General features: G+C 39.4%; 1 protein-coding gene and 2 long non-coding RNA genes across 3 annotated transcripts in view; 1 reads left to right on the forward strand and 2 right to left on the reverse strand.

Moving 5' to 3' along the window:
- Window positions 1-5,806: 5,806 nt before the first annotated feature.
- LOC144333765 (uncharacterized) lies at window positions 5,807-6,804 on the reverse strand. Its single transcript, XR_013402765.1, has 2 exons — window positions 6,662-6,804; window positions 5,807-6,437 (listed from the first exon to the last, which is right to left on the reverse strand). It is a non-coding gene; the product is annotated as an uncharacterized LOC144333765 (long non-coding RNA).
- A 6,034-nt stretch (window positions 6,805-12,838) lies between these two features.
- The window catches only part of LOC106992984 (uncharacterized), a 290,767-nt gene continuing 283,866 nt past the window's right edge, over window positions 12,839-19,739 (reverse strand). Inside the window, exons 13-15 of the long non-coding RNA XR_013402766.1 lie at window positions 18,264-18,325; window positions 14,249-14,337; window positions 12,839-13,845 (exon numbers count right to left, since the gene is read on the reverse strand). This is a non-coding gene — a long non-coding RNA (uncharacterized LOC106992984). The remainder of the gene's footprint in view (window positions 13,846-14,248; window positions 14,338-18,263; window positions 18,326-19,739) is intronic.
- TMEM17 (transmembrane protein 17) lies at window positions 13,409-19,352 on the forward strand. The gene is made up of 4 exons (XM_015112568.3): window positions 13,409-13,553; window positions 16,799-16,902; window positions 17,044-17,157; window positions 18,100-19,352. Exons 1-4 carry the CDS (start codon window positions 13,454-13,456, stop codon window positions 18,376-18,378), a joined length of 597 nt encoding a protein of 198 aa, XP_014968054.1. The 5' UTR covers window positions 13,409-13,453; the 3' UTR covers window positions 18,379-19,352.

The following is a 19,739-nucleotide window of genomic DNA, read 5'->3' on the forward strand; positions in this document are numbered from 1 at the left end:
GTCAAGACCCATCAGTGTGCTGTATTCAGGAGACCCATCTCACATGCAGAGACACACATAGGCTCAAAATAAAGGGATGGAGGAAGATCTACCAAGAAAATGGAAAGCAAAAAGAAGCAGGTGTTACAATCCTAGTCTCTGATAAAACAGACTTAAAACCAACAAAGATCAAAAGAGACAAAGAAGGCCATTACATAATGGTAAAGGGATCAATTCAGCAGGAAGAGCTAACTATCCTAAATATATATGCACCCAATACAGGAGCACCCAGATTCATAAAGCAAGTCCTTAGAGACCTACAAAGAGACTTAGACTCCCACACAATAATAATGGGAGACTTTAATGCCCCACTGTCAACATTAGACAGATCAACGAGACAGAAAGCTAACAAGGATATCCAGGAATTGAACTCAGCTCTGCACCAAGCAGACCTAATAGACCTCCACAGAACTCTCCACCCCAAATCAACAGAATATACATTCTTCTTAGCACCACATTGCACTTATTCCAAAATTGACCACATAGTTGGAAGTAAAGCACTACTCAGCAAATGTAAAAGAATAGAAATTATAACAAACTGTCTCTTGGACCACAGTGCAATCAAACTAGAACTCAGAACTAGAAACCATTCGACTACATGGAAACTGAACAACCTGCTCCTGAATGACTACTGGGTACATAGCGAAATGAAGGCAGAAATAAAGATGTTCTTTGAAACCAACGAGAACAAAGACACAACATACCAGAATCTCTGGGACACATTTAAAGCAGTGTGTAGAGGGAAATTTATAGTGCTGAACACCCACACAAGAAAGCAGGAAAGATCTAAAATTGACACCCTAACATCACAATTGAAAGAAATAGAGAAGCAAGAGCAAACACATTCAAAAGCTAGCAGAAGGCAAGAAATAACTAAGATCAGAGCAAAACTGAAGGAGATACAGATACAAAAAACCCTTCAAAACATCAATGAATCCAGGAGCTGGTGTTTTGAAAAGATCAACAAAATTGATAGACTGCTAACAAGACTAATAAAGAAGAAAAGAGAGAAGAATCAAATAGACGCAATAAAAAATGATAAAAGGGATATCACCACCAACCCCACAGAAATACAAACTACCATCAGAGAATACTATAAACACCTCTATGCAAATAAACTAGAAAATCTAGAAGAAATGTATAAATTCCTGGACACATACACCCTCCCAAGACTAAACCAGGAAGAAGCTGAATCCCTGAATAGACCAATAACAGGCTCTGAAATTGAGGCAATAATTAATAGCCCACCAACCAAAAACAGTCCAGGACCAGATAAATTCACAGCTGAATTCTACCAGAGGTACAAAGAGGAGCTGGTACCGTTCCTTCTGAAACTATGCCAATCAATAGAAAAAGAGGGAATCCTCCCTAACTTATTTTATGAGGCCAGCATCATCCTGATACCAATGCCTGGCAAAGATACAACAAAAAAGAATTTTAGACCAATATCCCTGATGAACATCAATGCAAAAATCCTGAATAAAATACTGGCAAACCAAATCCAGCAGCACATCAAAAAGCTTATCACCACGATCAAGTGGGCTTCATCCCTTGGATGCAAGTCTGGTTCAACATACACAAATCAATAAATGTAATCCATCATGATTATCTCAATAGATGCAGAAAAGGTCTTCGACAAAATTCAACAGCTCTTCATGTTAAAAACTCTCAATAAACTAGGTATTGATGGGACGTATCTCAAAATAACAACAGCTATTTATGACAAACCCACAGCCAATATCATACCAAACGGGCAAACACTGGAAGCATTCCCTTTGAAAACTGGCACAAGACAGGGATGCCCTCTCTCACCACTCCTATTCAACATAATGTTGGAAGTTCTGGCTAGGGCGATCAGGCAGGAGAAAGAAATAAAGGGTATTCAGTTAGGAAAAGAGGAAGTCAAATTGTCTCTGTTTGCAGATGACATGACTGTATATTTAGAAAACTCCATCATCTCAGCCCCAAATCTCCTTAAGCTGATAAGCAACTTCAGCAAAGTCTCAGGATACAAAATCAATGTGCCAAAAATCACAAGCATTCTTATACACCAATAACAAACAGAGAGCCAAATCATGAGTGAACTCCCATTCACAATTGCTTCAAAGAGAATAAATACCTAGGATCCAACTTACAAGGGATGTGAAGGACCTCTTCAAGGAGAACTACAAACCATGCTCAATGAAATAAAAGAGGACACAAACAAACGGAAGAACATTCCATGCTCATGGATAGGAAGAATCAATATTGTGAAAATGGCCATACTGCCCAAGGTAATTTATAGATTCAATGCCATCCCCATCAAGCTACCAATGACTTTCTTCACAGAATTGGAAAAAACTACTTTAAAGTTCATGTGGAACCAAAAAAGAGCCCGCATTGCCAAGACAATCCTAAGCCAAAAGAACAAAGCTGGAGGCATCACGCTACCTGACTTCAAACTATACTACAAGGCTACAGTAACCAAAACAGCATGGTACTGGTACCAAAACAGAGATATAGACCAATGGAACAGAACAGAGCCCTCAGAAGTAATACCATACATCTACAACCATTTGATCTTTGACAAACTTGATAAAAACAAGAAATTGGGAAAGGATTTCCTATTTAATAAATGGTGCTGGGAAAACTGGCTAGCCATATATAGAAAGCTGAAACTGGATCCCTTGCTTAGATCTTATACAAAAATTAATTCAAGATGGATTAAAGACTTAAATATTAGGCCTAAAACCATAAAAACCCTAGAAGAAAACCTAAGCGATACCATTCAGGACATAGGCATGGGCAAGGACTTCACACGGATAAAAGAACTTAAACAAATTTGCAAGAAAAAATCAAACAACTCCATCAAAAAGTGGGTGAAGGATATGAACAGACACTTCTCAAAAGAAGACATTTATGCAGCCAACAGACAAATGAAAAAATGCTCATCATCATTCACTATCAGAGAAATGCAAATCAAAACCACAATGAGATACCATCTCACATCAGTTAGAATGGCGATCATTAAAAAGTCAGGAAACAACAGGTGCTGGAGAGGATGTGAAGAAATAGGAACACTTTTACACTGCTGGTGAGATTGTAAATTAGTTCAACCATTGTGGAAGACAGTGTGGCGATTCCTCAAGGATCTAGAACTAGAAATACCATTTGACCCAGCAATCCCATTACTGGGTATATACCCAAAGGATTATAAATCATGCTACTATAGAGACACATGCACACATATGTTTATTGTGGCACTATTCACAATAGCAAAATCTTGGAACCAACCCAAATGTCCATCAATGATAGACTGGATTAAGAAAATGTGGCACATATACACCATGGAATACTATGCAGTCATAAAAAAGGATGAACTCATGTCCTTGCTGGGATGTGGATGAAGCTGGAAACCATCATTCTCAGCAAACTATCACAAGTCAGAAAACCAAACACCGCATATTCTCACTCATAGGTGGGAATTGAACAACGAGAATACTTGGACACAGGGTGGGGAACATCACACACTGGGGCCTGTCGTGGGGTGGGGGGATAGGGGAGGGATAGCATTAGGAGATATACCTAATGTGAATGACGAGTTAATGGGTACAGCACACCAACATGGCACATGTATACATATTTAACAAACCTGCATGTTGTGCACATGTACCCTAGAACTTAAAGTATAATAATAAACAAAAGAAATTAATGAAATGGAAAACAAATATACAATAGAGAAAACCAAGAAGCCAAATGTTGGTTTTTTGAAAAAAATAATACAATTGAGAAACTTCTGTCCACACTGGCAAAGAAAGAAAAAAAAAAAAAGAGAAGGTACAAATAACCAATTTCAGGAAGGAAAGGGGAGCCCTCAGTATAGACCTTATTAGCATTAAGAATATAATAAGAAGAAATTATAAGTAACTGCATACCAATGAAATGAATTATTTATTATTATTATTATTATCTTTTGAGATAGGGTCTCACTCTGTCACCCAGGCTGGAATGCAATGGCACGATCTCGGCTCACTGCAACCTCCACCTCCTGGATTCAAGCAATTCTCCTGCCTCAACCTCCTGAGTAGCTGGGACTACAGGCACCTGCCACCACAGCCAGCTAATTTTTGTATTTTAGTAGAAATGGGGTTTCACCATGTTGGCCAGGCTGGTCTCATACTCCTGACCTCAAGTGATCCACCCCACCTCGGCCTCCCAAGGTGCTGGGATTACAGGCGTGAGCCATCACACCCAGCCGAAATGGATGAATTCTTAGAAACATACAACTTATCAGATTGGGGGAAAAAAAGGTAAAAGAAATCTGAAGAACTCTACACCTATAAACAAAAATTAAATTCATAACCTTCCCACAAAGAAAGCTCCAGGCATAGATGGCTTCTCTGGTGAATTCTTCCAGACACATTACAAAGAAAAACATCAACCTTACCACAAACTCTTCCAGAGAACAGAAAAAGAGGGATCATTTCCAACAATTTTATGAAATCAGTACAACCCTGATGCCCAAAGCTGGCAAGAATATCACAAGGACGAAAAATTACAGGTCAATCTCTCTCATGAATGTAACCGTGACAGTCATAAGCAAAATATGAGCAAGCAGGTCCAGTAGCACTCTCTGCAGTAGCCCAAACTGGATACAATTTTTTTTCCATTAGCATTTGTATAAATAAAATTCATGATATATTCAAACAGAATATTGTGCTGCAATGGAACAAACAGGCTACTGCAACACATAACAGCATGGATGAATCTCACAAATGTAATATTGAGGGAAAGAAGCAAACACGACAGGCAAATAATGTAGGACTTCATTTATAGGAAAATAAAATCAGGCACAACTAATCTACATGTATAGAAATCAAGATAGTATGACTTTGGGAGTGGGAGAGGGCTGGTGACTAAGAGACAACATAAGCAGGCGGTTTGGAGGCGTTGGTAGCGTTCTATTTCCTGATCCGGGTGCTGGTTACACAGGTGGGTTCGCTTGAGCAAAATTCATGGACCTCTACAGTTCTGATCTGTGCACTTTTTTGTGTGCATGTCTTACTTCAATTAACAGGAAAAAATGTTTTCTTAAAAAATAAAAGCATTCTATTTTCTTGCTTGAATTGATATCAGTCTCATCTGTCTATTATTTAGAATTGATCATGCCATCCCCCCCTAAAAATCAGAACTCTGATGGATTATGTAATTACTTTCTTGAGGATTCTCAATTCATTGGGGGCATAAAAATGAAATAACTTTATTTTCTTAAAATTTACCCACCATGGGCCGGGCGCTGTGGCTCACACCTGTAATCCCAGCACTTTGGGAGGCCGAGGCGGGCAGATCACGAGGTCAGGAGATCAAGACCATCCTGGCTAAGATAGTGAAACCCCGTCTCTACTGAAAATACAAAAAAATTGGCTGGGCATGGTGGCGGGCACCTGTAGTCCCAGCTACTCCGGAGGCTGAGGCAGGAGAGCATGAACCCCGGGAGGCGGAGCTTGCCACTGTGCTCCAGCCTGGGCAAAAGAGCAAGACTCCGTCTCAAAATAAATAAATAAATAAATAAATAAATAAATAAATATCCACCCACTATCCACTCTCTTTTTTTTTTTTTTTTTTCCTGGGTGTCAACTCTTAATCACACCCTGGCTTGATTCCATTTATTAACCTCTTCAAGTTATTAAGATCATCTCATTCCAGCATGTAAGGCTCCATTTTGTTCATTTCAACTTAAGCTTCAAATGGGATGTAAAACTATTTTTTCCTCCCTTCTTTTTCCTCCTTTACTTCCAGACTTGTCCAAAAGTAGACGTCTATTGCTAGTGGCTTGGAGTGCATGCATGTGTGAAGGTGGAGCGGCAGGTGCTCTGCTCTTTATATCCTTCCCTCTCTTTCTTTCGGTTGCTTCCCTTCTGATATTAGGGCAAGAAGAATAGGGAAGTAGATATTTCATATGGCTTCCTAGAAAGGTTGCAATTTCTTCTCTGTAGGATATTGCTGCTTCTTTATTTAGTCCTGTCAGACTTTTGATGTCCTCTATACTGGAGAGAATCCAAGTACTGGCTCCCTCACTGGCAAGGGTCATTGGGGGCCTCTCCACTGCCCAGTTCCTTCAGATGTATATCTTGCACCTACTTGACCTCTCCTGTGAGGGATCCAGCTAGCAGCCTCTTGGAGATAGGGATGTGGGCTACTGTGGTGCCTCCTCCCTTAGCTAGGCCATCTCTCTTATCCCCTCTCCTTGCTCTGCAAGTACGGAGCAGTCAGCTGGTCCAGGAAAGGTTACAGATGAGATGATCACCAATCTCCTACCTTGTAGAGGGGGGATGGCTGGGCATTTCTAAACTTTATAGGTAATTCTCCTGAGGGTTCCTTGTTAGACTTTGAGAGGAAAAAGTGCTTCCATCTTCTCCCTTACAGTGAGAATGGGGTGAAGGAAGGGAAGAGAATATCCTTATGAATATTATACTTCACAAAAGGCTAACCTCCTCTCTACCCACCCTTTCCTTATACTTCCATGAGTAGGAATGGGGTAGTTTGGGAAACGTTTGTGGTAGGACTGTTTCCCTGTATCAACATTCCTTAGTAGGCTGGCCTAACTATAGGTGGTCTCTCAAGTTAGAATATGTGAACTTACCCCATTCTGTGCACAGCTTTGAACCTTAGTCAGGGATCAGAGCACATTCCTGTTGACATCTTATTACACTTGTCTCCAATCACCCTGAACTTCTATTAATCTTCACACCATGTGTTGGGAAAAAAAAAAAAAAAAGAACAATTCTGTAGTAACTAAAAATACAGCACGAAAGGAAATGGGATACAGGAATAATGGCAATGATTTTCTATTTTGCAAAGCAAATACCTTCAAGAAAATTTGGATAATTGTATTATTCAGCTACCTAAGTATAATAATTCAAATGTATTTGAACTCTTTGCCTGTGGGTACATCTTTCATTTTAGTACTAACTTGTCTATTTATAAAATTTCTACTCTTACAATCTTGATGTGATTGAGGATCAAAATTGAACATAGCTAAGCAATGCAAAGTATACTGTTGAAAACAAAGCATACTATTTGTTAAAAGCACAGAACCACAATTTAAAACAAGCCAGAGAGAACAGTGAACAATGTATCAATATTTACTGTGGGGAAAGCAATATTTTATTACAATCAATAACAGGTCAAGATTAATTTTTCTTCCAGAAAGGGGAACATAATTTATGCTTTACACAGCGTAATATACAAAATATTTTTAGTTCAGTAAGACATCACTACTAAAAATGGAACATGTTACTTATTCAGTAAAATGACCACCTGCTTCTAATCAGTATCATAATTCACTTGACAGATCTGAGGTTTCCTTAAGCGGGTTTTTGCTTTACTGATTTTCTTCCCTCGGCTTGACATTCCAATCTCCCACATGGCTGACGCATGGAGCAGCTGCTTGATATAGCAGGTGAGCAATGTGGTAGACCAACACAAAGAAATGCCACAGAACCAAAAAACTATCTTATAAACAGTATTTTAAAGGGGAAACAATTTTCTAATAAAAATTCTCAATGGCGATGTCTTTGAAGACAAAATATTAAAGTCAGCCTTGAAATATCACTTAATATAGTATAAAAATTCCTTTCATGAGATTTTGCTTTCTGTATAATTCATAGCCTGATTCTTTCTTATAAACCTTTGAGAAGTACTGTGAATAGAATATATTGTACCAGGGACTTGTATCAAAAAATCTTTGATTATCCATTAACAATTCGAGGATTATAAGATTACATTTCAGGTAATTTAGAGTAAGATTTTTTTAATGTGGATGCCAATGTGGAATCATATCATAATCATAATTACATATCATACCCAAATATGTAATTTATCTTTTAAATTTATCTAGATTCTGAGAAATGTCTCTCAGTTCATTTTAAAGCAATAAACTGAATGACATATTTACTTAAAAATATTTCTAAACTCTTTATTAGTATCAAGTGGAAAGAATTTTTGTTATGCCTAGGAGAAATTTAAATAAGTCAGGTCAGGTGTGGTGGCTCATGCCTATAATCCTGGCACTTTGAGTGGCTGAGGTGGGAGGATCAGCCTAGGCAACATAGGGAGACCTTGTCACTACAAAATTAAAAAAAAAAATTAGCTGGACGTGGTGGCATACCCCGGTAGTCCCAGCTATTAGAGAGACTGAAGTGGGTGGATCACTTGAGCTCAGGAGTTTGAGGCTACAGTGAGCTATACTTGCACCACTGCACTCCAGCCTGGGTAACAGAGTGAGACCCTACCTCAATAAATAAATAAATAACTCCCCCAAATCAGTTTCTTGTCATGTAAGATAATACATTATTACCAGACAACATGGTCCCTTATCAAAGGGAAGCTAATCATTGCATCAAACATTTTTTGTTTTCACAAATTTGTTTTCACAAACATTTCAAAATGTTTGTGAAAACAAATAAGCAAATGATAAATGTAATTAAACCCCAAGAAATACATTAAACAACTATTGTAGAAACAGCTATTACTCTGAACATCAACACTGGTATAAGAACTAAGCAGTTTAAACTTTATGGGACTATGCATTAACCTAAAATGATTCCTGTGACTTTAAGTACAGAGATTCCATACTTTTTTTTTTTTTTTTTTTTTTTTCTTGAGATGAAGCCTCACTCTGTCGCCCAGGCTGAAGTACAGTGGCACAATCTCAGCTCACTGCAACCTCCGCCTCCCGGGTTCAAGCGATTCTCCTGCCTCAGCCTCTCGAGTAGCTGGGACTACAGGGGCCCATCACCACACCCGGTTAATTTTTGTATTTTTAGTATACACGGGGTTTCACCATATTGGCCAGATTGGTCTTGAACTCCTGACCTTGGGATCAGCCCACCTTGGCCTCCCAAAGTGTTGGGATTGCAGGTGTGAGCCACTGTGCCCAGCCCATACTTCTTTCTTTAGATCCTAATAAGTAGTACGTCTAGAAGATGGGAAACCCAAATCATACTAGTCTTCATTGTTCATGAATGTCGATCCCTTCCTGTATAGCCAATCACATTAGTGAAACACTGAAGGATCTCCCTTAGTATTTCTAATGTAATTGCCTATAAATATTGGGAGCATCAACTAATAAAGGTAACATTTGGAAAGTTTTTTTGAGCCCCTTGGACCATTTATGATACATCAATAATGGTAGGACTCATTCCAAACCACACTTTTTTCCTCTCAAATTATCTTCTCTAATGTTTTTGCATCATCATTGCCTCTTCCTCTCAATTTATTTTTAACAAGATTTTTTTTCAAACTAGAAAATGTATGCTCATATAGGAAATTTGAATAATAAAATTAGAAGGAAAAATACCCATAATTCTATCAATTTTTTTTCCTCCAGGATTTTGATAAAAATAATTACAATCTGAAGAAGGTATCTTACATCTTTTCTCAATGCTGGGGGAAAATATATTTAAAATAATTCACTTAGGGTTTTGATAAGAATTCACATAGGTTTTTGGTTAACATAATGGACTGCTTTAATGCTTAATTGCCTCTACTGTCTTTATTAGGAAAGCAATAGAGGTATTACCTAGCAGGTCCAGTAGAATTCACAAAATTAAATACCAGCATTATTTGACTCCACTCTAGGTGTTGCTTCTTCATAACCTTCACTTTAATTGATGTGTAAATGGTAACTATCATGTATAGAGAGCCTTAATGATATAATATTCACATCAACCACAATAGTAAGATATTATTATTCTTACTTTACAAAACAAGTATCTGAAATCAGTCACATAGCTCTTAAATGGTACATTGGGAATTTTAGGGTATTTGAACCCTGTCCTCTCAGCTTTCAAGGACATTCTCTCTACTGCAGCCCAACACCTCACCATAAATATCATAATCTGCTTAACCAGGCGCTGTGGTTGGGCACTTCAAATGCCCACTCACCTCTCTCTTTTCTAAACAATTATCAATAATGTTGGAGAAGCATTTGGTGTATAAAACTTTGTTTCTATGATTATTTTCCCCAGAGTATTAAGATTTAAATTATTTTATTACAGGAGGCAGGAATGTTTTAAAGGCTTTTTTTTTTTTTTTTTTTTTGAGACTGATTCTCACTCTGTGGCCCAGGCTGGAGTGCAGTGGTACGATCTCGGCTCACTGCAAGCTCCTCCTCCTGCCATTCTCCTGCCTCAGCCTCCCAAGTAGCTGGGACTACAGGCGCCCACCACCACACCCAGCTAATTTTTTGTTTTTGTTTTTGTTTTTGTTTTTTTGAGAGGGAGTCTCGCTCTGTCGCCCGGGCTGGAGTGCAGTGGCCGGATCTCAGCTCACTGCAAGCTCCGCCTCCCGGGTTTACGCCATTCTCCTGCCTCAGCCTCCCAAGTAGCTGGGACTACGGGCGCCCGCCACCTCGCCCGGCTAGTTTTTTGTATTTTTAGTAGAGACGAGGTTTCACCATGTTAGCCAGGATGGTCTCGATTTCCTGACCTGGTGATCTGCCCGCCTCAGCCTCCCAAAGTGCTGGGATTATAGGCGTGAGCCATCACGCCCAGCCTAAAGGCTATTTCTATATATTGCCAATTGCTTGTCTCAATGCAGTTGGCCAAATTATAATTCAATCAGCTGAGCCTGAGGCCTCCTGCGTCACTGTTCCCTTTATTAAAAAAACCTCGGTTCATTTGATAGATGAGAAGTGATTATCTGTTGCTAAGGTTTTTTAAATTGTTATAAATTCACTATGTTTTAATACACCAATTCACCATTCTACAAAGTGAACCTTATACAGGGCTGGCTAAGTCCTTGAACTAGAAAGGGAAGACAAGAGAGTGGTTATTAGGCTTTTTCTTCATTTTACTCACTCAACGGTCATCCAGCTCCTACTCTTGGCCAGGTACCACACTGCGCTAGTGTTGGGGATATAAAGATGAAAGTCCATTCTTGACCTCTAAGAGCTTAAGGACTAGCAAGAGACACAGACACATAAACAGACAATTTTAGTATAGAGTGACCAGCACTGTGACCAAAGAAACAACAGGAAGATACTTTGGGAAACACGGAAGAGAGCACCTAAGCTACTTCAGGAAGGTCCTAGAAGCCTTTTTGGAGATTCTCAGGTCTGAGCTCCATCTTGAAATGAAGCAGAAGTTAACCAGCTTTTCCCTGACATCTTCAACCCGAATTAATTGGTTCTTCATCAGTGGTCCTTTAATAGAGCACTCATAATAACAGTGTTTGCACTTACTTCTTTCCATATCTCTCACTCTTTCACTGAGCTGTGCTTCTTCATGAAGAGGGACCATATCCCTAATTAGCCTAGCACAATACCCAAAAACACAGTAGGAATGCAATAAACGTTTGTGTAATTATTTTAAAATTCTAGTCATGAATTTATTTCCACCCATATCTTCTTCTTGCATTTATATAAATGTGTGATTTTCCTTTTGATTGTAAAAATAATACTTTTACCACACACCCATCAGAAGGGCTAAAAGGAAAGGATAACAAATAACAAGTGTTGGTGAAGTATATGGAGTAATGGAAATATTCATACATTGCTGGAGGCAGCAGGAATTGGTTCGATCACTTTGGAAAACTGTTGGCAGCCTCTACTAAAGCTGGGTCTTTCATATCCTATGACATGGCAATTCCACTCTCGATACACACTCAACAAAAATGCATGCATATGTTCACCAAGAGGCATCTTTTCACCAAAGCAGCACTATTCATAACAGCTGCAAACTAGAAAATACAGACACTCATCAACAGTAGAATGAGTAAGCTTATTGTGGTATGATCACACAGAGCAAGGCAAAATAATCTACACTCAATGACATGAAGGAATTTCATGAAAGTAATGTTGAAGACAAAGCCAGTTTTTTATTTTTAAAAAGTATTTACAGTACCATGGCTTTTATATAAATATGCAAAACTGAGAAGCAAGATGACAAAGGGAGTGTCACATCTAGAAAGTGGTGCAATAAGATGCACAGCTAGTGCTGCCTTGTGACTCTAAGATCTACCTCCTTGAAAAGTTTGCCTGTGGCAAATGCGGCTCGGCTCCCAAGCCAAGACAAAGTATAATTGGAGTGCCGAGGCTAAAAACCAAAATACCAACGAGACTGGTCGAATGAGGCACCTAAAAATTGTGTACAGCAGGTTAAGGCATGGCTTTTCTGAAGGAACACCACCTAAACCCAAGAGGACAGCTGTTGCAGCAGGAGTTCAAGACCAGCCTGGCAAACGTGGCGAAACCCTGTCTCTACTAAAAACACAATAATTAACCGAGTGTGGTGGCGGGCGCCTGTAATCCCAGCTACTCGGTAGGCTGAGGCAGAAGAATCGCTTGAACCCGGGAGGCGGAGGTTGCAGTGAGCCGAGATTGTGCCATTGCACTCCAGCCTGGGCGATAGAGCAAGACTCTGTCTCGAATAAAAAATATATATATATTTGGATTAGTCACACAATAAATGTTCCGATTTAAAAAAAAAAAAAAAAAAAGGCAAAACTCTCCTTTGCTGTTAGAATTCAGGAAAGGTCAGTTATGAGTGAGGAGGGGGTTTAGTGACTGAAAGGAAATAGGAAGGGGGAGTTTCTGGGAATATTGTAACGTTTCTTGAACAGGGTGCTGATATATTAAGTAATATATCTTAGAGAGAAAGCTAGAAAATACAGAAGTGTTTAAAAATTTTTGAATCACCTACAATCCCACTATCCAGTGATAACTACTGTTAATATTTTTTTCCAGTTTTTTTTGAAGTCGGTGTGCACATGCTCTCTCCTCCCCTCCACTCATACACATAAATTTTGCTAAATTAGGTTTATTCTCATTTAGTTTTATTTCTGCTTTATTTTTACATAAACTATATCATTCAATATTCTTTGCAAGCATTTTATAAGCAGCTGAAACATACTCCATTGAATGCATATGCTCCAGTACATTTAATCAGTTGCCCATTGCTCTATTTTCTTATTAAAAAATAATCAGTCATAGTATCTCTCTCTCACACATACCCCTACACCTCTAGACATTCTTTAAGCTCTGCATTCATTCTCTATTTCCCTCCAGAAAGGTTGTACCGATTTACAGTTTCACTGGCAAGATATGAGGGCTCCTTGTATCGCAGTCCAACCCCAGCTCATTTCTTAGTATAGGTTTGTTTTTAGGATGGTCGGGCTCAAAGCAGAACTAAGAGATCTGCCGTTTTGGACACGGCCGAGGCGCGCAGCTCCCGGGGCCTGGAACGCGCTCTGAGTACGCCGGTCCCTTCAAGGTTGCGCGGGCTCCCGACGAGACCCGGCCCAGCCGGGCACCCCCGCGCGCTCCCGGATCTCGCCGGCCTCGCGCCGGCCGGTTGCCATGAGAACCACGGAGCCTCGGAACGCCCGCAGACTAGCCTGTATCTGAGGGGGCGAGGGATACCGAGGCCCAGGCATGGAGCTGCCGGATCCGGTGCGCCAGCGGCTGGGAAACTTCAGCCGGGCTGTGTTCACTGATTCCAATCGGACCGGTCCGGAGTACAGTGAGGGTCCCGGTGAGTGACCGAGGCCGGCGCAGGGGGTGTGGCCTGCTGAGGGCTTGGCGTGGGTTTTGGAGCGTCCAGAATTTGCCCGTACCTAAAATGGCGATGTCGCCTTCAGTCAGTTTCCCGCAGTGCGGGCCAGAGCTTTGGAGGAGGGGCCGGCCGGGGCGGGGAGCTGAGGCGCTGGCGGCCTCCGGCCGCGGGCTGGGCCTGGTCTGCACGCGCTAACGCCTGGCCTGCTCCGTGCAAGCCCGGCAGCTGAGGTGGGGCCGACCTCTGTGCCAAGCAAGGCCCATCATGGCTCCTGGGAAACCCCAAAAATAAAAAGATAAAAGCAGCCCTTGCTGCACAGGCTAGTCCCCCGCGCACCGCGAGAGCGAAGGCCCAACTTGCTTTTCCTCTGCGGCGCCCGCCCCGGCTTTTCTGTCCAGGATGGCGAGGAACAGCCCAAGCAATCCCCACCTCCCCTGTCCCCACCCGCCGCCCAGGGAGCAAATTTGCCTTTTCCCTTTTCCTAGCAGAACAAGTATGTTCCTAAGCAAGGCCATTTTCTGGCAGAAAAGATTAGGGGGAAAAAAAATTTTTTTTTAAGAGTCCTTTCAAACCACCATCCACTCCCAACTGGCATGTGCCATACTAGCCGGACGTTCAACAAAACTCACCCCTTCCCTGCCTTCTCCTCCTCCTCCCCTATATGTAACTCTTACCATAAGGTAAGAAAATACCATGATGCCTCTGCATCCTTCAACTTGATGACAAGTGATAACGCAGTTTCCTCCAGAACAGGTTCCTCCTCCTACATCATGATGGTAGACAACACACTGTCAACCAAACCCGTGTGGTTTCCATCATTCAAGTCTGCTGGGAAATATAAATCTTTTCCACTGCTTGGTTTTACAGAATTTTTAAAAGGGACAGAAAAGTAAAGGCAGTCCCCAAAGCTGCATTTTGTCGTCTTGATCACTTGCCTATTCCCCAAATGTAGGCCTTTATGATTTAGGATGTACAGAGAAAAATGTGAAAAAATTAGGTTTCACGTTTCTGGTTCCAAGGATGAGGCTTAATGAGCACTAACGTCTGATAATACAAGGTAAAAAGACGTTTTCTGAAAAGGGCCAGATAGTAAGTACTTTAGGCTTTGTAGGCCATATGGTCTCCACGGCAGCCACTGACAATAGTTATTGAATAGGCATGGCTGTGTTCCAATAAAACTTTAAGGATATTGAAATTTGTATTTCGTATGGATTTCACGTATGAAAAAAATATTACTTTTTTAAGCATTTAAAGGTGAAAAAACATTTTTAGCTCATTGACTGTACAAAAACGTGTAGGCAGCTGACCAGTTGTTTACCTATCCCTGATTTATATTGTATGTTTTAATTTAAATTCCATTTATAGAACTCAACTTGAACTTTTGCAAAATTCAGTAAATGTATATCTTATGCTTTTAAGGTTCATTTACATATTAATTTGATTTTCATTTCCATGATTATAAGTTTGATCTGCTGAAATATGGACATAGCATAACCTTTAAGATGTTAACACACAATACTTCTAACATAAAAACCGTTCTTTGCAAAATTTGACTACAGTTTCTTCTCAAAGGTACTGAAATGTTCTGCTTGCCCAATTTATTATTCTTTCCCGTATTTTGTTCTTTGTGGATCAGAAGTAGGTTTGATTATTTGTACTGTAATAACAAATTTATGTAATTACCATGTCCACAGCATTGTGCTGTTGCTATCAGAAAGATCCTAGGCTGGTGAGTTGTCTTCAGATTTAACAGATTTTAAGAATTCATTCATTTATCAGTGGTAATTTAATAAGCAGTTGCAAGCAAAAGTAGATCACAATAATCAGGCATATTTTTGGAGCTAAAAGAAACTATTTTGCTGCGAGAGACCATGACTGTTTCTTATATTTTAAAATTATTAAATGACAGATAAAAACACTCAACTATGGAGAAAAGGAGAAAATAATGTTCTTAAGACATTTATTTTAGGACCTTTAAAATCTTACGTGTAGAACAACTGATTTCAATATATGTGTCCGCTCTTAAGAATTTAGTCAAATTTAGGATGTATTTTGTAGGGTTCAATTTTAAAAATCAAATTCTTAATTTAGGACCCTTCTGTCTTACATAAAAGCAAAAAGTGTTATGGAATCAACCTTAGGTAAATGGAACTCATGTATCACAAATGGCTATACTAGTAATGTCCTTATGACAGTATGCTTACATTAATTCATTCTTATGTGTATTTGATATTCACTGCATATAAAGCAAGATGCTAGATTCTATGAGGGTCTCAAATTAGGGTGGGACATGGTGTGTGCTTGCAGATAAGTAGATAAATAGAAGAGAAGAAGGAAAGGGGACTAATATTTGTTGAGTGCCTACTAAGTGTGCCCAGCACAGTGCTAGGAAGAAATAATTCATATTGGCTCTAATTCTCACAAGCAGCCTGTAAGGAAGTTTTAATTTCACTATTTTACAGATGAAGAAATAGAAGCTCAAAGAACTTAAATAATTTATATAAAGTCTGACATCCAGGGTCACAGAGGTTTGGGGAGCTCGGGTTTGCTTGAACTCTGAAGCCCGTGATCTGTTCAGTACACCAGACTGTTTTTCGGGGAGGGGAATGTGGTTCTTTGCTAGCACTTCTTATTGACAGTTTAGAGTGATAAGTACCTGAAGGGAAAGGTATTTCTGCTGGGGTGGGGGAACTGATGAAGGAAGTATTGATGGAAAAGACGACGCTGAATTGGACTTTAAAGAATGGCTAAGATTAGGGTATGCTGAAAAGAGAGATGTGTCTAATTATATAATCTTGGTAATCCGTTTTTGTATGAGATTAGTTTATATGTGAGAGATTCATTTTTATTTATTTTATGCATTAATTTTATATGCTATTTACATAGAATTCTACAAAGCAGGCAATGATAATTATCTGTTGAATAGGATTTATATTGATATTCTACATTAAATCTGTACTAGTATATGCAAAAAAGTCAGAAGACTGTAATGGCAAAATGGTAAAATAATTGAAAAATATGAAACATACCCCCAAATAGCCAATATTTGACCTAACTGGTATTAGGATGAATATTCCTTTTACTGTCAATGATTATAAATAGGCTTAAAATTTGGTGTTTTACTGAGCCAATATTATAGTTATTAATTCTACGGGATAGGATATACATATTTATAGGGCATAGACCAAGTTTCATAATTTGTTCCTTTTCTATTCCTTCTGTAGAAAATGAAATGGTCTCCAGTTTGGCATTGCAGATGTCACTTTATTTTAATACCTACTATTTCCCACTGTGGTGGGTGAGCAGCATTATGATGCTTCACATGAAGGTAAATCTAAGCTTTAATACTTTTGCTGCCCTGACGTTGTTAGAGTGTCAATAAAATTAAAGTTCTTAATAATTTTTTTCTATCTCAAATCAGTGTTACTATACGTGCAATTTTACAAACATGTTTTGGCCTTTCTTTTAGTATTCAATCTTGCCTGATTACTACAAATTCATTGTGATCACTGTTATCATCCTAATAACCTTAATTGAAGCCATCCGGTTGTATCTGGGCTACATGGGTAACCTACAGGAAAAGGTAAGCTCTTTTTTCCTTTCTCTCAGTGATAGATATAAATGAAATCAGTTTTCATAACAAGTAAAAGGCAGTGAGGTGTGGCAGAAAGAGCACAGGCCTGAATTTAAAGCCTGACTCCAGCTTTACCACTTCTGTCACTGTGGTCTGTTTGCTTAATCTCTTGAGCCCTGGTTTCCTCATATATAAAATGAGGAAAATAATATTTACTTCACAGGTTTGTTGTGATTAAGTGAAATGATTTATGTAAAGCATATGAATGTGGTAAACACTTAAAATTGATATTTTCCCTCTTCTCATCAGTCTTGAAAATACATGGTTACTTAAACATGTGTATTTGGATCCTGAATAAGAAAATGGGGGAAAATTATGAATTCGTTTCCTATGCCAGGCCCATGTTTTCTGCATCATCATGCTACCTAAGCATTTATGGTTACCAGAGTGTAGGGATAATGCCTAAAGATTCCTGTGGTTTTCTAGGCCCTTCATAATAAGGCCCCACCCAGCCTGTCTTACTGTAGGTTTTGCTGTTTTCTCACTCAGCCATTCATTCCAGGCTGATGTGCTGATTCCCAATCATGCTAGTTTCACGTGTTTGCTTACTTACCTTTTTGCCTCTTCCTCCTCCACAACTTTAAAAGCCTACATCCCTGAGGTCTTTCTTTCACCTACCCTAATCACTCTCTTATTTCTTGTAGCATTTAGTCTGTACTTCTAAATATTGCCCTTAGTTGTTCACTAAAGTGTAGTATTCTAGGATTGTTTTACATAAATTAGTTTTCTCATCTAGACTGTAAGTTCTCTGAGGACAAGGACCATGTCATCCTCCTTCGGAATCACTCACAGAGCCCATAATGTAGGTTCACAGTAGTGATAAGTACTTATCTGTATAAACAAAAACTATATTTTACTGATTTTTATTACTTTTGATATGTGTCATTGCAGGTTCCTGAGTTGGCTGGCTTTTGGCTTTTGAGCCTTCTATTGCAGTTACCTTTAATTCTTTTCTTGCTCTTTAATGAAGGCCTAACAAATCTGCCCTTGGAAAAAGCGATACATATCATCTTCACTCTCTTCCTTGCTTTCCAAGTTGTTGCAGCATTTCTTACCTTAAGGAAAATGGTTAATCAGTTGGCAGTTCGTTTCCACCTCCAAGACTTTGACCGGCTCTCTGCAAACAGAGGAGACATGAGAAGGATGAGGTCATGTATAGAAGAGATCTGACCCAGTGTTGAGTGAAAATCTGACAGATCATTCTAGAAGACTGTAAGAGTTAGGAAAGTATCAGAGCTCTAATATGAGAAAAGGGACAAAGCAATTGTTTTGTATACACTCACTCTGAAATTCCAAGGTTGGGGGCAATGATGAAACTTTGTACAATGTATGAATCAGTATATTAGCCCCAAAACCTAGATGTTGTCTACCTGATGCCAAATTTCTTAATGTTTTTTGATGTTGTCTTTTTCAGGAGTGTAGAAATGTATGTATTGGTGGTTGTCATTTGCCAGCTCTCCTGTAGTAATTCTGGTTAGAATCTGTAACTAGAGATGTGTCCATTTCTTTAAAACTTGTTGGTTGTCCGTGTCTTGGCTGTACATATGACCATGTTTCTTGACATGGAAATGCCAGTCAATGTTCCTATGTATCTGACTATATTTATAAACCAAGAGACCCGCCAGGCGCGGTGACTCACACCTGTAATCCCAGCACTTTGGGAGGCCAAGGGGGGTGGATCACGAGGTCAGGAGATCGAGACCATCCTGGCTAACACGGTGAAACCCCGTCTCTACTAAAAATACAAAAAAAAAATTAGCCAGGTGTGGTGGCGGGCACCTGTAGTCCCAGCTACTTGGGAGGCCAAGGCAGGAGAATGGCGTGAACCCGGGAGGCAGAGCTTGCAGTGAGCCAAGATCAAGCCACTGCACTCTAGCCTGGGCAGCAGAGCGAGACTCTGTCTCAAAAAAATAAATAAAAAATAAACCAAGAGACCAAACTTTCATGTCTGCTAGGGTTAAATTCTAACCCTAATATTAGCTGTTATACTGAGATTAAGAAGAAAACAGGTGGATTGCCTTGGTATTTAGGAAATATTTTTGTTATAAAATTATAACTTTCATAAAACCATATTCAGTATTTGTAATGGTGGTACATAAAATGCTTTTACAATAAATTATTAAATATTTAAGGTATCAACAACAGATCATCCTTGTCTTATGCAATTTTTGGGGGCTATAGATTTGTGTTTTTTATTACAGAGTTGCAAGGGAAGGAAGGAAAACAAATCCTAGAGAGCTTTCTATGTAGTGGGCACTGTAGTAGGCGTTTTAAATTAGCACTTGTGATCTCATCTACTAGGTTATCGGTCACCAAAGAACTGCTTCATACCCATTAAATTCACATGAGGCTTGATTTGGAAACCAGAGCGCCTCTTAATACATATGAGAGCTAAGATGGCCAAAGGGACTATACTCATGATCCTGAATAAGCATGCTCCCTTGCTAATAGGAGAAATCTATTTTAGGAGATTTGGTTAAGAACAAAGTTGCTTGGATTATCCGAACATTATATTAGTGACTGTTGGACTG

This window comes from Macaca mulatta, chromosome 13 (genome assembly GCF_049350105.2).
Source record: "Macaca mulatta isolate MMU2019108-1 chromosome 13, T2T-MMU8v2.0, whole genome shotgun sequence".
NCBI lineage: Eukaryota > Metazoa > Chordata > Mammalia > Primates > Cercopithecidae > Macaca > Macaca mulatta.

Excerpts from the sequence above, each read along its gene's own strand:
- TMEM17 (XM_015112568.3), top strand. The coding sequence starts at position 13,454 with ATGGAGCTGCCGGATCCGGTGCGCCAGCGGCTGGGAAACTTCAGCCGG. Across the intron at positions 13,554-16,798 it reads GGAGTACAGTGAGGGTCCCG|AAAATGAAATGGTCTCCAGT; the intron begins GTGAGTGACCGA and ends TTCCTTCTGTAG. Across the intron at positions 17,158-18,099 it reads TGGGTAACCTACAGGAAAAG|GTTCCTGAGTTGGCTGGCTT; the intron begins GTAAGCTCTTTT and ends GTGTCATTGCAG.